Raw genomic sequence first — 15,379 nt, 5'->3', positions numbered from 1 at the left:
GGCCCGTGCCCATGTGCCGTCACTGACTTTGAAGGCGAAGGAGGGGCCCTGAGCTAAGAGCCAGGGCAATGAGGGAAGCGGATGCTCCCGGCCAGCCATTGCCGAGGCGACAGAGGCTGTCGAGTTGGGGCTTCTTGACTGCAGGAGATGATACCTTCGAATGGTGTGAGCCACTGAGTCTGGGCGTGCACAGCGGCGGGCGACACTGTTACCGGTAGCTGTGCTTTCTGTTTCCGAAGAGTTCTCTAAGAAAGACAAATACATGGTGTTTTTTTTAAAGAAGTGGTTTTATAGCTTCAGGTTTTACATTAGGGTTGTGATTCTTTGAGTTGGTTTTTGCCTATGGTGCAGAATTCAGGTCTGGTACCTCCCCATCCCCCCCCCGCGCCCCCAGGAAGAGGGAAGCAGTGCTCCCCCTCTCCCAACAGAGGGCCCCAGGGCGGTGTGGGGTCAGTTGCGGGACCCAGGGCCAGGCAGCCTCCCTCCCACTCATTGCTTCTGTGCCCAGATGGCACAAACCCACTCCTTTCAGAGGCGAAGGCCTGCTCAGCTTATTCACTCTCCAGTCGTTCCCCCGCCTTGGTCCTTCGTGTCCTTCACGGAGTGTGTGCACGCCCCCCACGTTTGCAGGCTGCTTGGGGGAGGTTGTGCCTGCTGCCTCGTCCTTTCAGGTTCTGTGGGGTGCAGTCGCGGCCGCTCTGGATCCCTGCTGTCGGAGTTTCGGGTTTTCCTTCTTTCTCGACCAGGTTAGCTGGAGGAGTGTCCGCTGGTCCATGCGAAGGATCAGCTTTTGGTTTCATCGGGTTCCTCTGATATTTTGTTTCCCGCTCAACCCTTGGCTCCTTCCTCCCTGCTGCTTGTTTTCCATCTTTTCGCTCTGCGTGAGTTTTCCTGGGGCCTAGTCAGACGGCAGCGACGTCCCTTCCCCCTGTGCCTGCCTGTGTTGTCCTCACTCGCTTGCTCGGCCCGGGTTTCAGCCCTGGGTGTTTGGTGTGCAGCAGACAGCACGCTCACGACTTCTGACCCGTCCTCCTCCTTGTCCGTCGTTCTCCTGCTGCCTGAAGGGGGTCCTTGGCCTTGGGGCCAGGGTCAGCACAGTTTGCTGGTGGTGGGTTCCATCAGCCGAGCTGGAGGTGACAGTGCCCGCACCTAGGGGCTGCCCCGCTCCTGACAGGTGCTTCTCATGGGCAGTGGTGCACCGTCCCACTCAATGCCTCGTGCATCTTGTTCTCGGGCTGCTGTTAAGACCGACTCTCGCTGTTCAGTGGTCTCATCACGATGCGCTTTGATACGCTTTGCTTTATTTTTTTTTCCAATTTTTTTTATTTAATTATTTTTCAAGTACAGTTTTCTGTCTATTACTCCCATCCCATCCCACCCCCCATCCTCCCCCCTCCCTCCCATTTCCACCCTTCTCAGTTGTTGTCCATGTATCCTTTATATAGGTTCCTCTAAATCCCTCCCTTATTTCCCCTGAAATTCCCTCCCCTCTGGTCACTGATACGCTTTTCTTTCTGTTTATCTCACTTGGCGTTCGTTGAGCTTTGTGGACCTGTAGTTAAGAGTTCTCACCAAATGTGGAGACAGTGTGGTCGGCATTTCTCTGAAACCTGTTTTCTGTCCCCTCCCTGGGACTCCAGTTGTGTGTCTGTCCCTGCCTCTCATGCGCACATCTGCGTCCCGCCCGCCGGTCTCGGGCTCACCCTCTGCCTGGGCCTTGGGGAGTGGCTCTTTCTGCGCGGTCGGACATGTGTGACTTTCCTGCAGCGAAGCCTTCGATCTCGACATTGGGGTTTTTTTAGCTGTTGTGGTTTGCTTCCTGTTCTGTGTTCACGGTTCCCTCTAAACCTCAGCCCGGGGAGTGTGCCTGCACCCCCACATTGGCTTCCTCACCCCATGTCCCAGCCGAGCCCCCTCCCCTGCTGCCTGAGTTCAGACCACTGCCCGCCTCGGGCCCTGGCCTCCGCCTCTGCGGTTCCCGGAACCCCAGGCCCAGGGAGGAGTGTCGTTGCCAGTGTCCTTGCCTGGCCACTCCCCCACCGCCCCATTTAGAACGGCCACCCCCGCCACTGCCTGTGCCCTGGTTCTTGTCGCCTCCTGTTCACATGACTCACATGTTCGCGTCGTGCCCCCACGGCTGGAGCTCAGGCCGCACGAGCCAGAGAGCCATGCTGCCGTGTCCGCTGTGACCAGGGCAGTGCCTGGCACGTGTCCTCCCATAGTGCGTGGTGACTCCAGAGGACTGGCGGCAGGCTCTGCAGGTCACCGCGCTGGGAAGGGCACCGCGGCTGTCCTGTCAGTGCTCGTCTCGGGTGTCGTGAAGGCCCTTCCTCTGTGCTGGACATCGGGCCCCACACCCCCAGCCCTCACTGGCTCTGCGGGTAGGGGCACCGGGAGCAAGCAGACGGCAGGGGAGGCGTTTCCTTATCGCTCGTCGGCCAGTCCTCGGGCTTCCGAGCGAGAGGCCACAAACCACGTGGGCTGTTCGGTGATCTTTCAGCTGGTGGGTATGCAAGGGCCCATCTCCCATTCGGTTGAAAGCAGGGACTGGAAAGCAGCTGATGCAGAAGAGGCCTCGTCACCCCGGGCATCAGGGTCCCACGACGTTACCGTGTCTGAGGCACAGAACCACTTTCCCACGATGCCTGTCCAGGTACCCTTCCGTTGGCAGCCAGTCTCGGCCTCGGCCACACCATCCCTCTGCGCTCCCAAGACGGCGCCTCTCACAACTGGCTGGCTGCCCAGTTTCTGGTGGCCGTGTCCCATGGAGCTGGTCACTGTGTGAGAGCAGCGCCACCATGTGGTTGCTCACTGCGTCGCATGGAGGGTGTGTGCCTCCAAGTTGAGTTGGTGGGAGTCTGAACGGGGGGCACAGACCATCGAAGCCCTCAGAAGCCAGCCACACACTTCGAGATCCAAGGCAGCACATCGCTCGGTCCTCTGGCCTCGCAGTGAGAGAACACGGAGAAGGAGGTCTTCTGGACAAGCAGGGGAAGGACCACAACGTCCCACCTGGCAGGACGCCTTGACCTCGGGCACTGTCCAGCAGGTCCATTTTGGACTAAGCACGCATGGACCCTGAAAACACCTTGGGCAGTCTTTCCTCCCAGGGACACCCATTGCCGGCGCACATGGGTGCACGGGTCCTGGGAGGCAGGGGGCGCAGCTCCGGGGCACCAGAGAGGGAGGGACACGTCCTCCAAGTGCAGCCTTGGGGCCGGAGCTGGCAGGCTGCCCCTCAGCCTTCATTCACCTTTGTCCTCAAGCGCCCAAGGAGCAGGGCCTTTGCAGGCACAGCAACTAGGGACAGGGACACCGCTGGCCTGCCCCACTTGGGCACACAGGGCCCTGGGCCCCGGGGCACCTTGGGTCACAGGTGCTCTGCACCCGCCAGGTCTGTGAGATAGTCAGACCTGGGAGCAGGGAGGACGCGAACACCTGCGCCGGGTCCCTGTGGGGGAACCAGTGCCAGAGCCGCCCGTCCCACTGCGGTCTGCCCCTGGCGGCTTTCCGAGTTGGACTGCAGGGCCCCGGGGCAGAGTCCCTGGTGAGTCGGCAGGCTGGACTGTGTGCAAAGCTGTGCAGCTCAGGAGAAGGAAGAAAGTTCTGGCTCAGAAGCAAATCATTTTCCTGAAAGATTTATTCCATGAAATAGGGAAAAAATGAGAACAGCCTGCTCTACTTCCAGTGAGTTGAGAGAGGACAGAGTCTCATTGTCGCTCACGGAGAACTCGAGCAGAGGGACACGTGAACTCAAGCCACGTTGGCCCAAAGCGTTTTCTCTGAAACTGGTGGGCCGCAGTGGCGGGCCCCAGCTGTGACCTGAGACATGCAGAGCCAGCCGGAGGGAAGCCAAGGGGTATCTGGGGTGGAGGGCCTGCCCAGGGCCTGGGGGCACAGGAGGAGGACCAAGCGGTGCCGCAGAAGCCAGCGCCTCCACCACAGTTCACAGGGCACCACATGGTGTCGGGAGCCCCAGTCATATTGCTGAGCGTGGTGACCAACGTCAGCTCTGAGACTGGTGGCCACAGCACCATGGGGGGTACACCCTGAGTGTTCTGTTCTGAAGATGGCCACTTGGCTGAGCAGTGCTCATATCTGGAGTTAAAGTATTTCCCCAAAAATACCTTTCCCACAGACAGGGCTGCCGGCCACTGAGCACTGGCACTTGCAGATGGGTGGGGGTGGGGCACGGAGCTGGAAAGCTCGCCCCCGCCATCTGTCCCATGAAGTCCAGGTGAATGTGGGCGCCCCTAGGTCACTAGCAGAAAATGGAGAAGTGAGGTATTTCTGTCCCCTGTTGGGAAAGACCTTTTCAAGGGAACACCAAGGACAGAAAGTACAGAGAGATGGACTTGAACGTGAAGGCCAGTTGCCCCACAGCGACCTCGGACGGTGGGCTGCTGCCGTCGCACGTTCGTTCTACATCAGCAGTCGGGGGATGCGTGGACGTCGCGTTGCTGATGGGTCCCTGATGGGCAATCTTTGGGGAAAAGCTGAACCTTCGTTTTTTTCAAAGATTTTATTTAATCTGCCAGTGAGGGGGAAAGAGGGAGAGAAACACCAACGTGAGAGAGATGGTCAGTCGTTGCCTTGCACACAGGCTCGAAACCCGTGCAGGCGTGGCGACTGGGCCTGGGACCGGCCCTTGGGTGTTGTAGGACGGCTCCCTGCCCACTGAGCCACGCCGGTTGGGGTTGAGCCTTCATGTTTAGCATGCGTTAATCTCGTCGAGTTGTAGAGTTTAATTCCTGGGGCTCATTTCTGAGCTCATGTCTGTAGTGTGAACCCCTGGGAACTGGGCTCCCCCGCTGACGGACCCTGGGAGAGGCCGAGAGGCAGTGGCCCAGCCAAGAGCGCTGGTGCGGGCTGGGCCGGCCACTCCATCCCTGACCGTCTGCCCGCCCGCCCGTGGGGCTCCTCTGCGAGGTGGCAGCTGTCCCTGCTTAGGGGCCGTGTGCCCGGGGCCTGGAGCAGCGCCCTGCACGGGGTCTGTCCCCAGTCAGCCTGTGTTGAGTGGCCAGAGCCCTGTGCCGGGCACTGGGGGTGCGGCTGTCACTAGTCCCCTCGCCTGTGGAGCTGCTGCCCTGGTGGGAGACCAGCCGCCGATGAGTGGCCACGTGGCTTAAATAAGGGCTGAGCTCTAGTGACATGTGGTGAGGGGACAGCTAGGCGCCCGATGCGGAATGAGCGGGGCCCGGGGGAGGGCAGGTGCCTGGAGACTGCGGAGAGCGCCAATGCGCAGTGGGCGCGCTGCTCGGGAGACGGCGTGGGCCCGGGCGGCCTGGCAGAGACGCCCCGCGGTTCCCTCGTGATCTCTGAGTTCTCCGGGCCTGCCGCATCCCAACAGTGTCTGCTTTTGTTTCCTTGTTTCTTTTTTTTAAAAAAAGATTTTATTTATTTATCTTAGAGGGAAAGGGAAGGAGAGAGAGAGAGAGAGAGAAATATCAATGTATGGTTGCCTCTCATGCGTCCCCTGCCAGGAACTGGGAACTGGCCTGCAACCCAGGCATGTGCCCTGACTGGGAATCGAACCGTGATCGTGTGGTTCGCAGGCCCGCGCTCAATCCACTGAGCTGCACCAGCCAGGGCTCCTTGTTTCTTGATTTAAAGGGTTTTTTCATTTTGTTTTGTGTTTTTTGCTAGATGAGGGTTACTACCAGGGTGGAAAATTCCAGTTTGAGACAGAAGTCCCCGACGCGTACAACATGGTGGTGAGTAGCTTGCATCAGGGCCTGTCTGCCATGCGGCGTGGCCAGGCTGAACGAGCTGGTACCCTGTGGCAGAGTCTAGTGGAGAGCCACCGCCTGCTCCCACGCCTGGTCTGGGAGCGGGGGGCGGGGTTCCTTGCTTCGAGGCCCTCCGTGTCAGTCCCATGAGGCTGCGGCACTGAAGGGAGGGAGTGGCGCTGTATGTGGAGCTGGAGTCTGCTCACGCTGCGTCACTGGAACTCCAGAGGCACATTAGTGTGTGCTCAGAATTTTAGGAGAAAGTAGAGTCTTGTAATTTCCAACCGCAAGTAATTTAAACCCGTGGCTGCGTGGTACTCCCTCATGGACCCCCAGGTCATAATTACGCCAAGTGCTCTCCCGTCTTTGCTTTTAGGAACTTCCTGACCAGTTAGAGAAGTGAGAGAAAATGATCCTCAAACGTTGAAAGAGGGAAGAAGCAGACACTAGTGATCAGTGATAGGAAACTAATTTCTGGGGATTCTTTGGAGAGCGGCCGGCCGGTTCAGCTGCTGGAGAAGCAGCTGTGGGCCGCCTCCGAGTGGGCAGAGGTGTCTGGCCGCTGCAGGGACCTCTAGGTCAGCATGAGCCCCATGGGGCTCCCTGGGAGGGAGGGAGGGACAGCTGTCCCCTCCTTGGAGCTGAGTTGGGGTTTTAGTCTGCACCCCCTTGCCCTGCTTTGGCCTGCAGGCCTCACCAGCCACGCAGGCTGTACCTGCTGTCTGCCAAATTCATTCCCATTTATTTATCGAAAAGCAAATCAGCACATTGAAGGGATTGAAACTCACTCTGGACCTGAGTCTCTGGTGCCTGGACGCTGGGCTTGCACAGTCGGGCAAGTCAGAGTCCGTGATGTCCGGACGGGAACTCACGGCGGAGGCGCTGAGAAAGTGCATTTGCTTCAGCCAGCGAGAGTGACGGTGGGGGCAGGGGGGACACTCTGGGTGGGGGTCAGGACACAAATTTGATTACAGAGATTTTTTTCAAACTCTTCGGCCCCGGAGACTAACCTCATAAATGCAAACTCACGCCAAGTGACTAGCTGGGGAAACGCCCCTCTGTGACCAGGGGCTGACACTTAACACCTGTGAGGTGACCTGCCAAGGAGACCAGCCGGGAGTCCGGGACGGGAGAGGCCCTTCCCGTGCTGTGGGGGAGGGCCCACGTGGCGCTGCATCCTCAGCCGGGGCTCTGGCCAGCAGCCCCTCCGCCTGGACCCGTCCTGGACCCGCGCCCTGCAGGGTGTGTGAGGACAGGCACGGGCTGGGCACCGTCCGTCCGTGGAGGGCACGGGAGGCCCGCTGAATGTGCGGCAGCAGGGAGTCAGCTTTTAAATACTGCTGCTTGTGCCACGAAACGCGAGGGAGCCCGGAGCCACCGGGAAGGGCGGCAAAAGCAGGTGGGAAGGTGCAGGGTGTCCCGCTCGTGCACGTGAGGGTGGTGGAGGTCACTCCCAGGGGAGTCACTTTCTACGCATAAATACACCTTTCCGCTGTCTTGTCTTGAATGAGTACGGTTGCTTTTACAAGAGCCCCCTTGAAAGAACCCCCTTGCCCCCCACGCCCCTCGTAAACGATGCAGACCCACCATGCTGCCCAGCACCCCCTCCATTCTCCCCGTAAGTGAGCCTGGCCCGGACTTGCACCTGCGGCTGCTGACAGCGTCTTCAGGAGCGCGGGCAGTAGGGGCGGCCCCCAGTGGGGGGCCACGTGCAGCCACGGTTCAGCAGTCAGCACCGGGCCAGCTGTGGGCCCCTGGCCTGGGGGAGGGGGGCCGCCGGGGCAGAGCTGCAGGCACCTCCTCACAGCCTGGCCCAGCAGCCCGCGGCAGGCTTTACCAGCCAACTAGGCCCTCTAGGTGCAGGGTGATGACAACACAGTCCCGTGTGGGCGACAGGAGCCTGTGTCTGAGGTGGGACGCCAAGGAAGCGGGGGAACAAGGGGCTGGCTGGAGCCCATGTTGGAGCCGAGGGCTAGGACATGCTCTGCACCTCTCTGTGTGTTGCAGCCTCCGAAAGTGAAATGCTTAACCAGGATCTGGCACCCCAACATCACAGAGACCGGAGAGATATGTCTGAGGTGAGTGCCTCCTCCTCACTGTCCTCCCCACTTGTGAGCCCTGGGTGTGAGTCTGGCCGGGTGGGCGGGGCAGGAGACCACCCTGGGGCTTTGAGCTGCACTGGGCACCTGGCCGTGCCTCCTACGCCCTCTGCCGGCCAGGGTCCCGCAGGGTCCATGCTGCTGCCACCTGCCCTGGGGGCTCGCCCTTGGGCCCCTTACCCTCTCCCTGTCCTGTTTCAGTGCGGCCGGGTTCCCTCCCTGTGGCTGATTTCGGCTACGAGGGGAAATGTCACTCGTGAAATCCGGGAAGAAAACCTCCTACCAGTCCTGCTCCGGCACCACGCGCCCCCACTGCGAGGGTGGCGGGGCCCCTTCCCTCTCTGGCGGGCGCAGCTGGTGGGTGCCCTTTCCCGCCGTTCTTCGGCGCACACTGCCTCCCCCGCGGCCGCCCAGTTTCTGCAGTTGAGAGCACACCCGTAGCAGCGCGCCCGTCACAGGGCCTTTCCCTTAGAAGTGTCTGTCGTGGGTGTTGGGACTTTGCGAGTGAGTGAGCCGTCTTCCGCTCCGGGTGATGAGGGGTGTCTGGCCCGGCCTGTCCCCGGGCTTGCTCCTGTGCCCCTGCCCCCGTCCTCGCGCAGAGCCAAGTCCGGAGCAGAATTCCTCCTGTCACTTTCCCTGTCTTCCCAAGAGATCCGGTGTTAGGGAAGCGTGACAGGAGTTGACCAGACGCTGCCTGCTTCAGAATCCAGAGCCACGAGGGAAAGTCATCCCTAGGTTAGGGTCAAAGACACGAAAACACAAAAGCCAAAGCGGGAGCAGCTGGATCACAGCATTTGTGAGGGTCCCTGTGGATCAGTATGAAGAAGGAGGGCGCCGCCTCGGGGCTGTGGGCAGCGGCGGCAGAGGCACTGGCCAGGCGATGGTGTGCAGAGTTCAGCAAAGCCAAGCGCATTCTCCGCCAGAAGGAAACTTGTAATAAATGCTTCACAGTCTGGAGTGGTTGTCGGGGGGTGGGGAGTGCGCTGCATGTCTGCGGTCGGCAGAAGAGGCGCGGAGGCACCTCTCGGTGCACCCGGGACCTTCCCCAGTGGGGCCCCGTTCCCACCCACGATGAGCACCGTCCAGAGTCGTGGGTCAATCTGCCTTCGTCCTCAGTTTCCCCTCTGGGCCTTTCGGTGACAACAGCTGTCACAGTGGGTGCCAGGTGCTCTCATGGGAGCCGTGCTGCCGCCCTGGGTGAGCTGCCCTGCAGGACAGAGGGACGTAGGCACCGCCCTCGGGGAGGTCAGGGGTGTGGTAAATTCAGGATCAAGGGGCCACTGAGCAGGAAGCCCCGGGTGCCCTTTGTCCCCACTGTCGTCGCTGTCGCCTCCTCACCATCAGGTCGACACAGGTCCTGCAGTGCTTCCAGTGTCCTGCTCACACCCTCCCATCTGGGAGGAATGGCCACTGTGCCTGTGACCGAGGTCCCAGGAGGTCAGGCTCAGGCATGGGCTGAGCCTCGGGGGGGCAGGCAGCCTCCGGTGGCAGGACAGGGGACCACGAGGCTGCGGAGCTGCCCGGCCCTGTGCCAACCCCTTGGTTCCCTGCTGACCGCCCTGCTTTCTGCTCTCTTCCAGTTTGCTACGAGAACATTCTATCGACGGCACCGGCTGGGCCCCCACGAGGACGTTGAAGGTAGGGTGCACTGCCAATGACCACAGCCATGCCCTGGAGCCCTCTCCCTCAGGAACCAGCCACCCGGGAGAGCAGCGATGTCCTGTGTCCTGTCCCTCCCCGCCCTACCACCCACTGCCCCCCGGGGCTGCTCAGCCCAGCACCAGCCAGTGGAGGGCGTCAGGTCACCTGCTCTGCCCTGGCCCTGTCCCAGCTGGCTGTGTATGATTGACCGTTTCTGTTCTTTCTACCCATCCCCATTGCTGGCCTTTTATAGTCTTACCCTTAAAGGTGAGGGGGGTTCCAGGAGTTGGGGGAGAGGAGGGCTAGGTGTGACTTATGTGTGTCATTTCTGAATATGCTGGACAGCAGGCAGCCATGCCTGGTGTGGAGAGGGGCTGGCCTGGGAGCCACAGGGACTGAGTAAATGGCCCCACTGGCTTCTCCAGTGCGGGCTTGAGCTGCCCTCAGGGGCGCATGTCACGGTGCCCACGGGGGCCCCAGCTGTGCCCCCCATGCAAGGCTTTTCGGCAGTGGTGTCCAGGGAACACCCAGGGCTTCTCCCTGTGGCCTGGTCCCCGCATCAAAAGCAGTCACACTTCTGGTTTGCGCGCGCTTAGCAGTGAGCAGCCACTCGACCGCCACCGCCATTTCTGACCAGGGAGTTGGTTCCAGATGGTCGTCACCTGTGTCCTATCTCATGTTGGGGTGCTGCCACCCAGCAGAGGGTTCAGGCAGCGTGTTCCCAGCCTGCACTTCGCCGGCCCTGGCTCAGCACAGGAGTGTGGTCGTCCAGGCCAGGCCATCTCCCCTGCTGACTGTTCCCCTCCTCCCCTGAGGCCGGTGGTCCTGGTAGGTCCCCGGGAAAGGGTCTGGGTGTCCAGCCAGCGTGCTGGTGGCGCTCTGAGAACTGGCTGACACAGCGCCGGCTTCCCCTCCCCCCCAGAGCAGTGGTGGCCCCGGGACAGCCGAGTGTGGGCCATAGAAGTGGCCCCAGCCCGAGCCTGAGCCTGTGCACCAGAAGTGGGCATGGTGTGCAAGCCGTGTTGGCGCTGCCCCTCGTGCCTCAGGGGCGAGCCTGAGCCAGCGGGCAGGCCCGGGCCCTGTGCTCCTGAGTGACCCCCCCAGCAACCTGACTGCTGGCTTATCTCGGAGACCGCCCGCGCTCTGCCGCCCCCGCCCTCTAGAGAGGCCACCCACATGTGGCAGCCCCGCTGAGACCAGGGACGCGTCCGGAGAGCCCCGCTGCGGCCCCAGGCCTGGCGCACACCAGAAGGGCAGGGGTGCGGGTTGTGGGTGGACTGGAGACGGGCAGCCACACTGAGCCGAGAGTGAGTGAGCATGAGAGCGGCCCGAGGGGAACAGGGCGCTTGAGCTCAGGAGGCGGAGGAGGGCGAAGAAGGGCCTGACTGGCCCCCATCAGTCAGTCCAGAGGGCAGGTGGCCCTGAGTGTCTCTTTGGTGACAGTTTCTGACCTTCGAATTTGAGAAAGCATTGGTCGCCCTGGAGTTTTGGAGCAACCAAGAGCGAGAGGCCTGGGGTGACACCCACAGTCACCAAGAGTGACCGGTGCCCAAAAGACAGAGTGGGTGCTGGAGGCGACTTGGTGCAGTCTGGGTGCTGCGCGGTAGGGATGGGCCAGCGGCAGTGGCGGGTCGGCCTGTCCTGTGCAGGCGCTGCCCTGGGCTCTGTCACTGCCGGGTCAGCCTGCAGCCCGCGCCCACCAGCGGGCCCAGCGTGTCCCCCTCCACCTTTCCGAGGGCCTGGCTGTCACAATAGGCGTTGTGTCAGTGGCCGTCTTGGGGAAGCAGCCCACTGACGGTGGGCTTTGACAGGGTCCAGTCCCGTCATGGGTGTGAGACTGAGTGTGTAGGAGTCTGAAGCTCGTTTCTTCTTCCTCCCTTGTTCCAGGACGTTGTTTGGGGATTGAACTCCTTGTTTACCGTAAGTATTCTGACCAAAAGCCCGAGCTCCCCTTTTTCCCCCTTAGGGAAAATGGGGTTAGAGACGGTACCCTGCGGTCCCTTCCTGCACACCATTTGGGGGGAAGGGGTCACTGAGGCAGCTGGTGGGGGGGGCAGCACCCTAAGTCCCCCCGAAAGCCAGGTGTATGGCATCAGCCTATGCACCAGGTGGCGGCCCCTCTGGCCACACCGAGCCCGGCCCACTCCACCTGCTCTCACAGGCATGGCGCAGACTGCCTGGCCGTTGGGCCCCTTTTCCACAGGCCAGAGAGCACAAGGTCACACTGTCATCGTTGTCTGCCACCTCAGCGGAACCTTCCAGAAACCCATCATGCCCCCGCCCCCAACCCTGGTCTAGGTAGAAAGGGGCCGGTGCCCCTGAGGGCAGGGCAGCCCCGCCTGGGGCCTTGCCCATGAGCGTGGTCCTTGTAAACACGTGTCAGAGCCGAAGGTCAGAACGGGAGCCGTAGACAGAGAAAAAGCTGCTGGTTACAAGGTGCAGGAGAATGGACGGCGCAGGAGGGGAGGGGGTGTTGGGACTGTGACTCGGAAAGCGTGTGGTGAGTGGCTTTGGTCCTCCAGTCGCCGCAGCGTGAGGGATGCGTGTAGCTGCGGTTCTTCTGTTTTCACCAAACTGCACGCAGTCACACAGGAGCGCAACCCCAAGCGCCAGCTTTCACTGGGAAAAGCGTGCAGCCCGGCGCCGCGCGTCGGAGGGACCCCACTTCACCGTGGGGCTTCGTCCTGCGGCTCGCCGTGTAGGTCCCAGCTGCCAGGTTCCTAGGACAGGACTCAGCAGAGCAGGAACACGGGTCCGTTCCCTTACTCACGTGGACCTGCTCTCTGCCAGGACCTCCTGAACTTTGACGACCCCCTGAATATCGAGGCTGCAGAGCATCACTTGCGGGACAAGGTGAGCCCGAGACGGGAAGGCCCCGGCTGGTGCGTTGGCAGAGGTGGCTGCCGCCCGTGGGTCGGATGTGTGCGGAGCTGGGGGAGGGCACCAGGGCTGGAGCTCCCAGCGGGGTCGGGGTGCCACGTCATGGCGGGTGGGAGTGGTCCGCGGGAAGGGGAACTCCAGTGGCGCTCGGCGTGCTGTCCCTTCACCTTGCTGGCAGCATCGCAGTGCAGAAGGGACATAGGATGGTGTGGTGCCCGCTGGGCCTCATGATGCCGCCCCCACCCCACGAGCTCGGCCCAGCACCGCCTTTGGTTTGGGCCCATCGGAGCAGGTCGTGCTTGCTGCTCCCAGGCGCCACTTCCTTTCCTTGACCTTGCACTCCCACCCGTGCGTGGGGTGTCACTTGCTCACTGGCCCAGACCCTGTCGGCAAAAGAGAGAGTGGCGGGAGCCCCTCAGAGCCGTGGGGGACTGTACAGACCCTCCGCCGTTTGGTTTTTCTTGGAAGGTTGCTTCCTGTTCTTTGTATGAAATAAGGGGCAGACTAGCAATGAGTAACTTTTGTCCCTGGTGAGATGGCCCTCGCATTGGCCAAAGAGCAATGCCTCCACGTGACCTGCCAGCCACCCAGGCCGCCCACGCCCTCATGCCCTGCCCGCAGTCTGGAGCTTGCTGCTCCCTGTGTCTCGCCACCTTGTGCTGCCCTGGTGTGGTCGGCAGCTCTTAAGTTCCAGCAGGGTGCTCGAGTTGGGGAGGCCAGGGCACAGACAGCCAGCTGCTGTCCCCGGGGAGCGAACGTCCTGGCCCGAAGAGGCACAGCAGGGGATGAGCCAGCAGCAGGGGAGGGGGTCTGGCGGCAGTGAGTGTCGGGGGCAGGGGGAGGGAGGGTGCAGCCGCTCTACGCACGCAGGGCACTTGGGGAAACCTCTGAGGGGCTGTGACTGGAGACCTGATGGAACTGACTGCAGCCGGTGCAGAGGCCCTGGGAGGGGGTGCTTGGGAGGGCGGCAGCGACCCTGTGGGACCCCCCAGAGTGGTTGGCTGTCCTGAAAACACCAGGAGGGTCTCTCCTCAGTCCTGCTGTGCTGCCTAGAGACTCGCCGGAAAGGGGCGGAGCCCAGGACTGGGACCCCCAAGGCCCGGCTGCAGGGCTGGTGTCTCCCCGAGGGGCAGAGGGGCACTGGGAGGCAGCAGGGGCCTGAGTGTGCAGGGCCATCAGAGGCTTGCACTCTGGGCTTTGTCCTGGGTGAGAGGGTGAGAGGGTGAGAGCAAAGGGCAGTGAGACCAAGCAGGGCACCGCTGGTCCCCGGGGCAGGACGGGGTGTGAGTGTGCCCAGGGCCTTTGCTCGGTGTCCAGCGAGGTTTACCTGGGATGCCTTGGGAGCCGGCAGCCCCACTGGTACCTAGGCGCTGTGATGGTGGCCCCGTCAAAGTCCTGTCTGGTAGGGGCTGGTCTGTGCTTCCTCACAGCCTGGCCCGGCCCTGTCTGCAGGTGCGGGCATCCTGACTGTGACCATATCTGTGGGCCACACGCCCCCTTCTGCAAACGAGGGGCCTTAAAATCCCTTCTGCTCCGAGCTGCTGTTGGGGACACCCTCCCTCCAGCACCCTTGGCACTGTGTCATAGGCGCCCAGAAGGGCACCAATCCCGTGGGTCTCTAGTTGTCCCGCCACCTCTACTGCTGGCTCAGACTGGTCCCTGAAGTGTCACTCGCCCCCACTCACTGGCTCCTGTCCCCCCTCCCCCCCACCCCCGTCCCCCATAGGAGGATTTCCGGAATAAAGTGGAAGACTACATCAAGCGGTACGCCAGATGATAGGGGGGCCTGCGGGCACCAACTGTGCGAGAGTCCCCGCGCTCCCTCAGCCCTGCTGGCTCTGCGGGTCCTGTGATGTGCCCTGCCCCCGGAGGAGCCGCCTCACCACTGCCCCTTGTGGACGGAGAGCTCTACTGCAAACAGCAAGGAAACGCGTCTGCTCACCTTCACCCGTTTACTTCTGCGAGCCTGTACTGCACCGGCTGGGGTGAGGCTTGAGACTTCACGGTGAACTCAGAATCCAAGGAGAGCTTGCTTCTTCCCTGTCCCCAGGTCACCTCCCTGCACAGCGACTAACCACATGCCAGTGTAGTTGGCAGGTGGGCGGTCAGCCCCGCGCAAACTGTGATTGGTTGCACAGTCCCTCAGCCTCACCCCTGAATGGTGGCTGGCCTTGGTGTCCACAGCGTCCCAGAATGCAGTCATTCACTGTAGATCTCTTACTGAAACGCGTGCTTTATTTAATGTAAGTATATTTTGGAAGAGATTTGTAATTTGTACAATTTAATGCTTTAATTATTTTTTTCTATTCTCCTTTAGTTCGTATTTTCATTGTGTAGAGCAGACAGAAAGATGTGGGTCAGGCAACTGTTGACGAGAAATACAAAGAAAATGAAAGACATACTATCCCTTCTGTCCAAGTGCAGCGAGAACTTGGCTTTGAAAAACCAGCTCTCACTTTCGGGTCCAGACGGGGCGAGACTCTGAGCACCCCAGAAGCTAGGTCTGGGGGCTTGAGCCCAAGGGGCGGGAGCCGGCCCTCAGTCCTGGGGACGGGGCGCACCCCGGGAAGGGTTGCTGCCTGACACTGCGGAGGCTGCCCACCGTGGCCCTTGAGTCTGCCGTGGCTCCGGGCCCACGTGGGGCCGGGGCGGTGGTTGGATAGTGCGCACAGAGGAGCCCCCAGACCCATGGTGCAAATAAACGTCCACGTGGTTTGGCCTGCTGCCCGCCAAGCACCCTTCATTCTGCCTGACCTCTGGCTCCCCGGTCTGCCAGGCTGGTGTCCACTCCTGACTTATATAGCAGTCTCTGATTGAGACACCATTGTCCTGGAGGTCAGTGCAGGGACAAAGGCCATGCTTCCTGTTTGAATCTACAATCAGGCATCATGTATTGGACTTGGGGGTGGCCCCTGGCTTGTGGCCCCTCTGGCACACAGGCCGGAGAGGGTGGCTCCTGAGCAGAGCAGCTCCACCCCCGCCCCCAGGCCAGGCCGGGGCCACGTAGCTCTCGAGGAAGCTCCTCTGTCA

General features: G+C 61.5%; 1 protein-coding gene across 3 annotated transcripts in view; it reads left to right on the top strand.

Moving 5' to 3' along the window:
* Positions 1-15,073, top strand: part of UBE2F (ubiquitin conjugating enzyme E2 F (putative)) — a 28,677-nt gene extending 13,604 nt beyond the window's left edge. For all 3 annotated transcript variants that reach the window (XM_037069209.1, XM_037069207.1, XM_037069206.1), the window contains 6 exons: positions 5,647-5,714; positions 7,737-7,807; positions 9,409-9,466; positions 11,357-11,389; positions 12,260-12,322; positions 14,076-15,073. In XM_037069209.1, the coding sequence (XP_036925104.1) occupies positions 5,647-5,714; positions 7,737-7,807; positions 9,409-9,466; positions 11,357-11,389; positions 12,260-12,322; positions 14,076-14,126 (344 nt within the window). In that variant the 3' untranslated portion in view covers positions 14,127-15,073. The remainder of the gene's footprint in view (positions 1-5,646; positions 5,715-7,736; positions 7,808-9,408; positions 9,467-11,356; positions 11,390-12,259; positions 12,323-14,075) is intronic.
* The last annotated feature ends 306 nt before the right edge of the window (positions 15,074-15,379 follow it).

The sequence above is a fragment of the Sturnira hondurensis genome, unplaced genomic scaffold, assembly GCF_014824575.4.
Source record: "Sturnira hondurensis isolate 20B ecotype Veracruz unplaced genomic scaffold, ASM1482457v3 Scaffold0018493, whole genome shotgun sequence".
Lineage (NCBI taxonomy): Eukaryota > Metazoa > Chordata > Mammalia > Chiroptera > Phyllostomidae > Sturnira > Sturnira hondurensis.
Note: the sequence above shows the minus strand (reverse complement) of the source record. Positions and strands in the feature narration are given on the sequence as shown.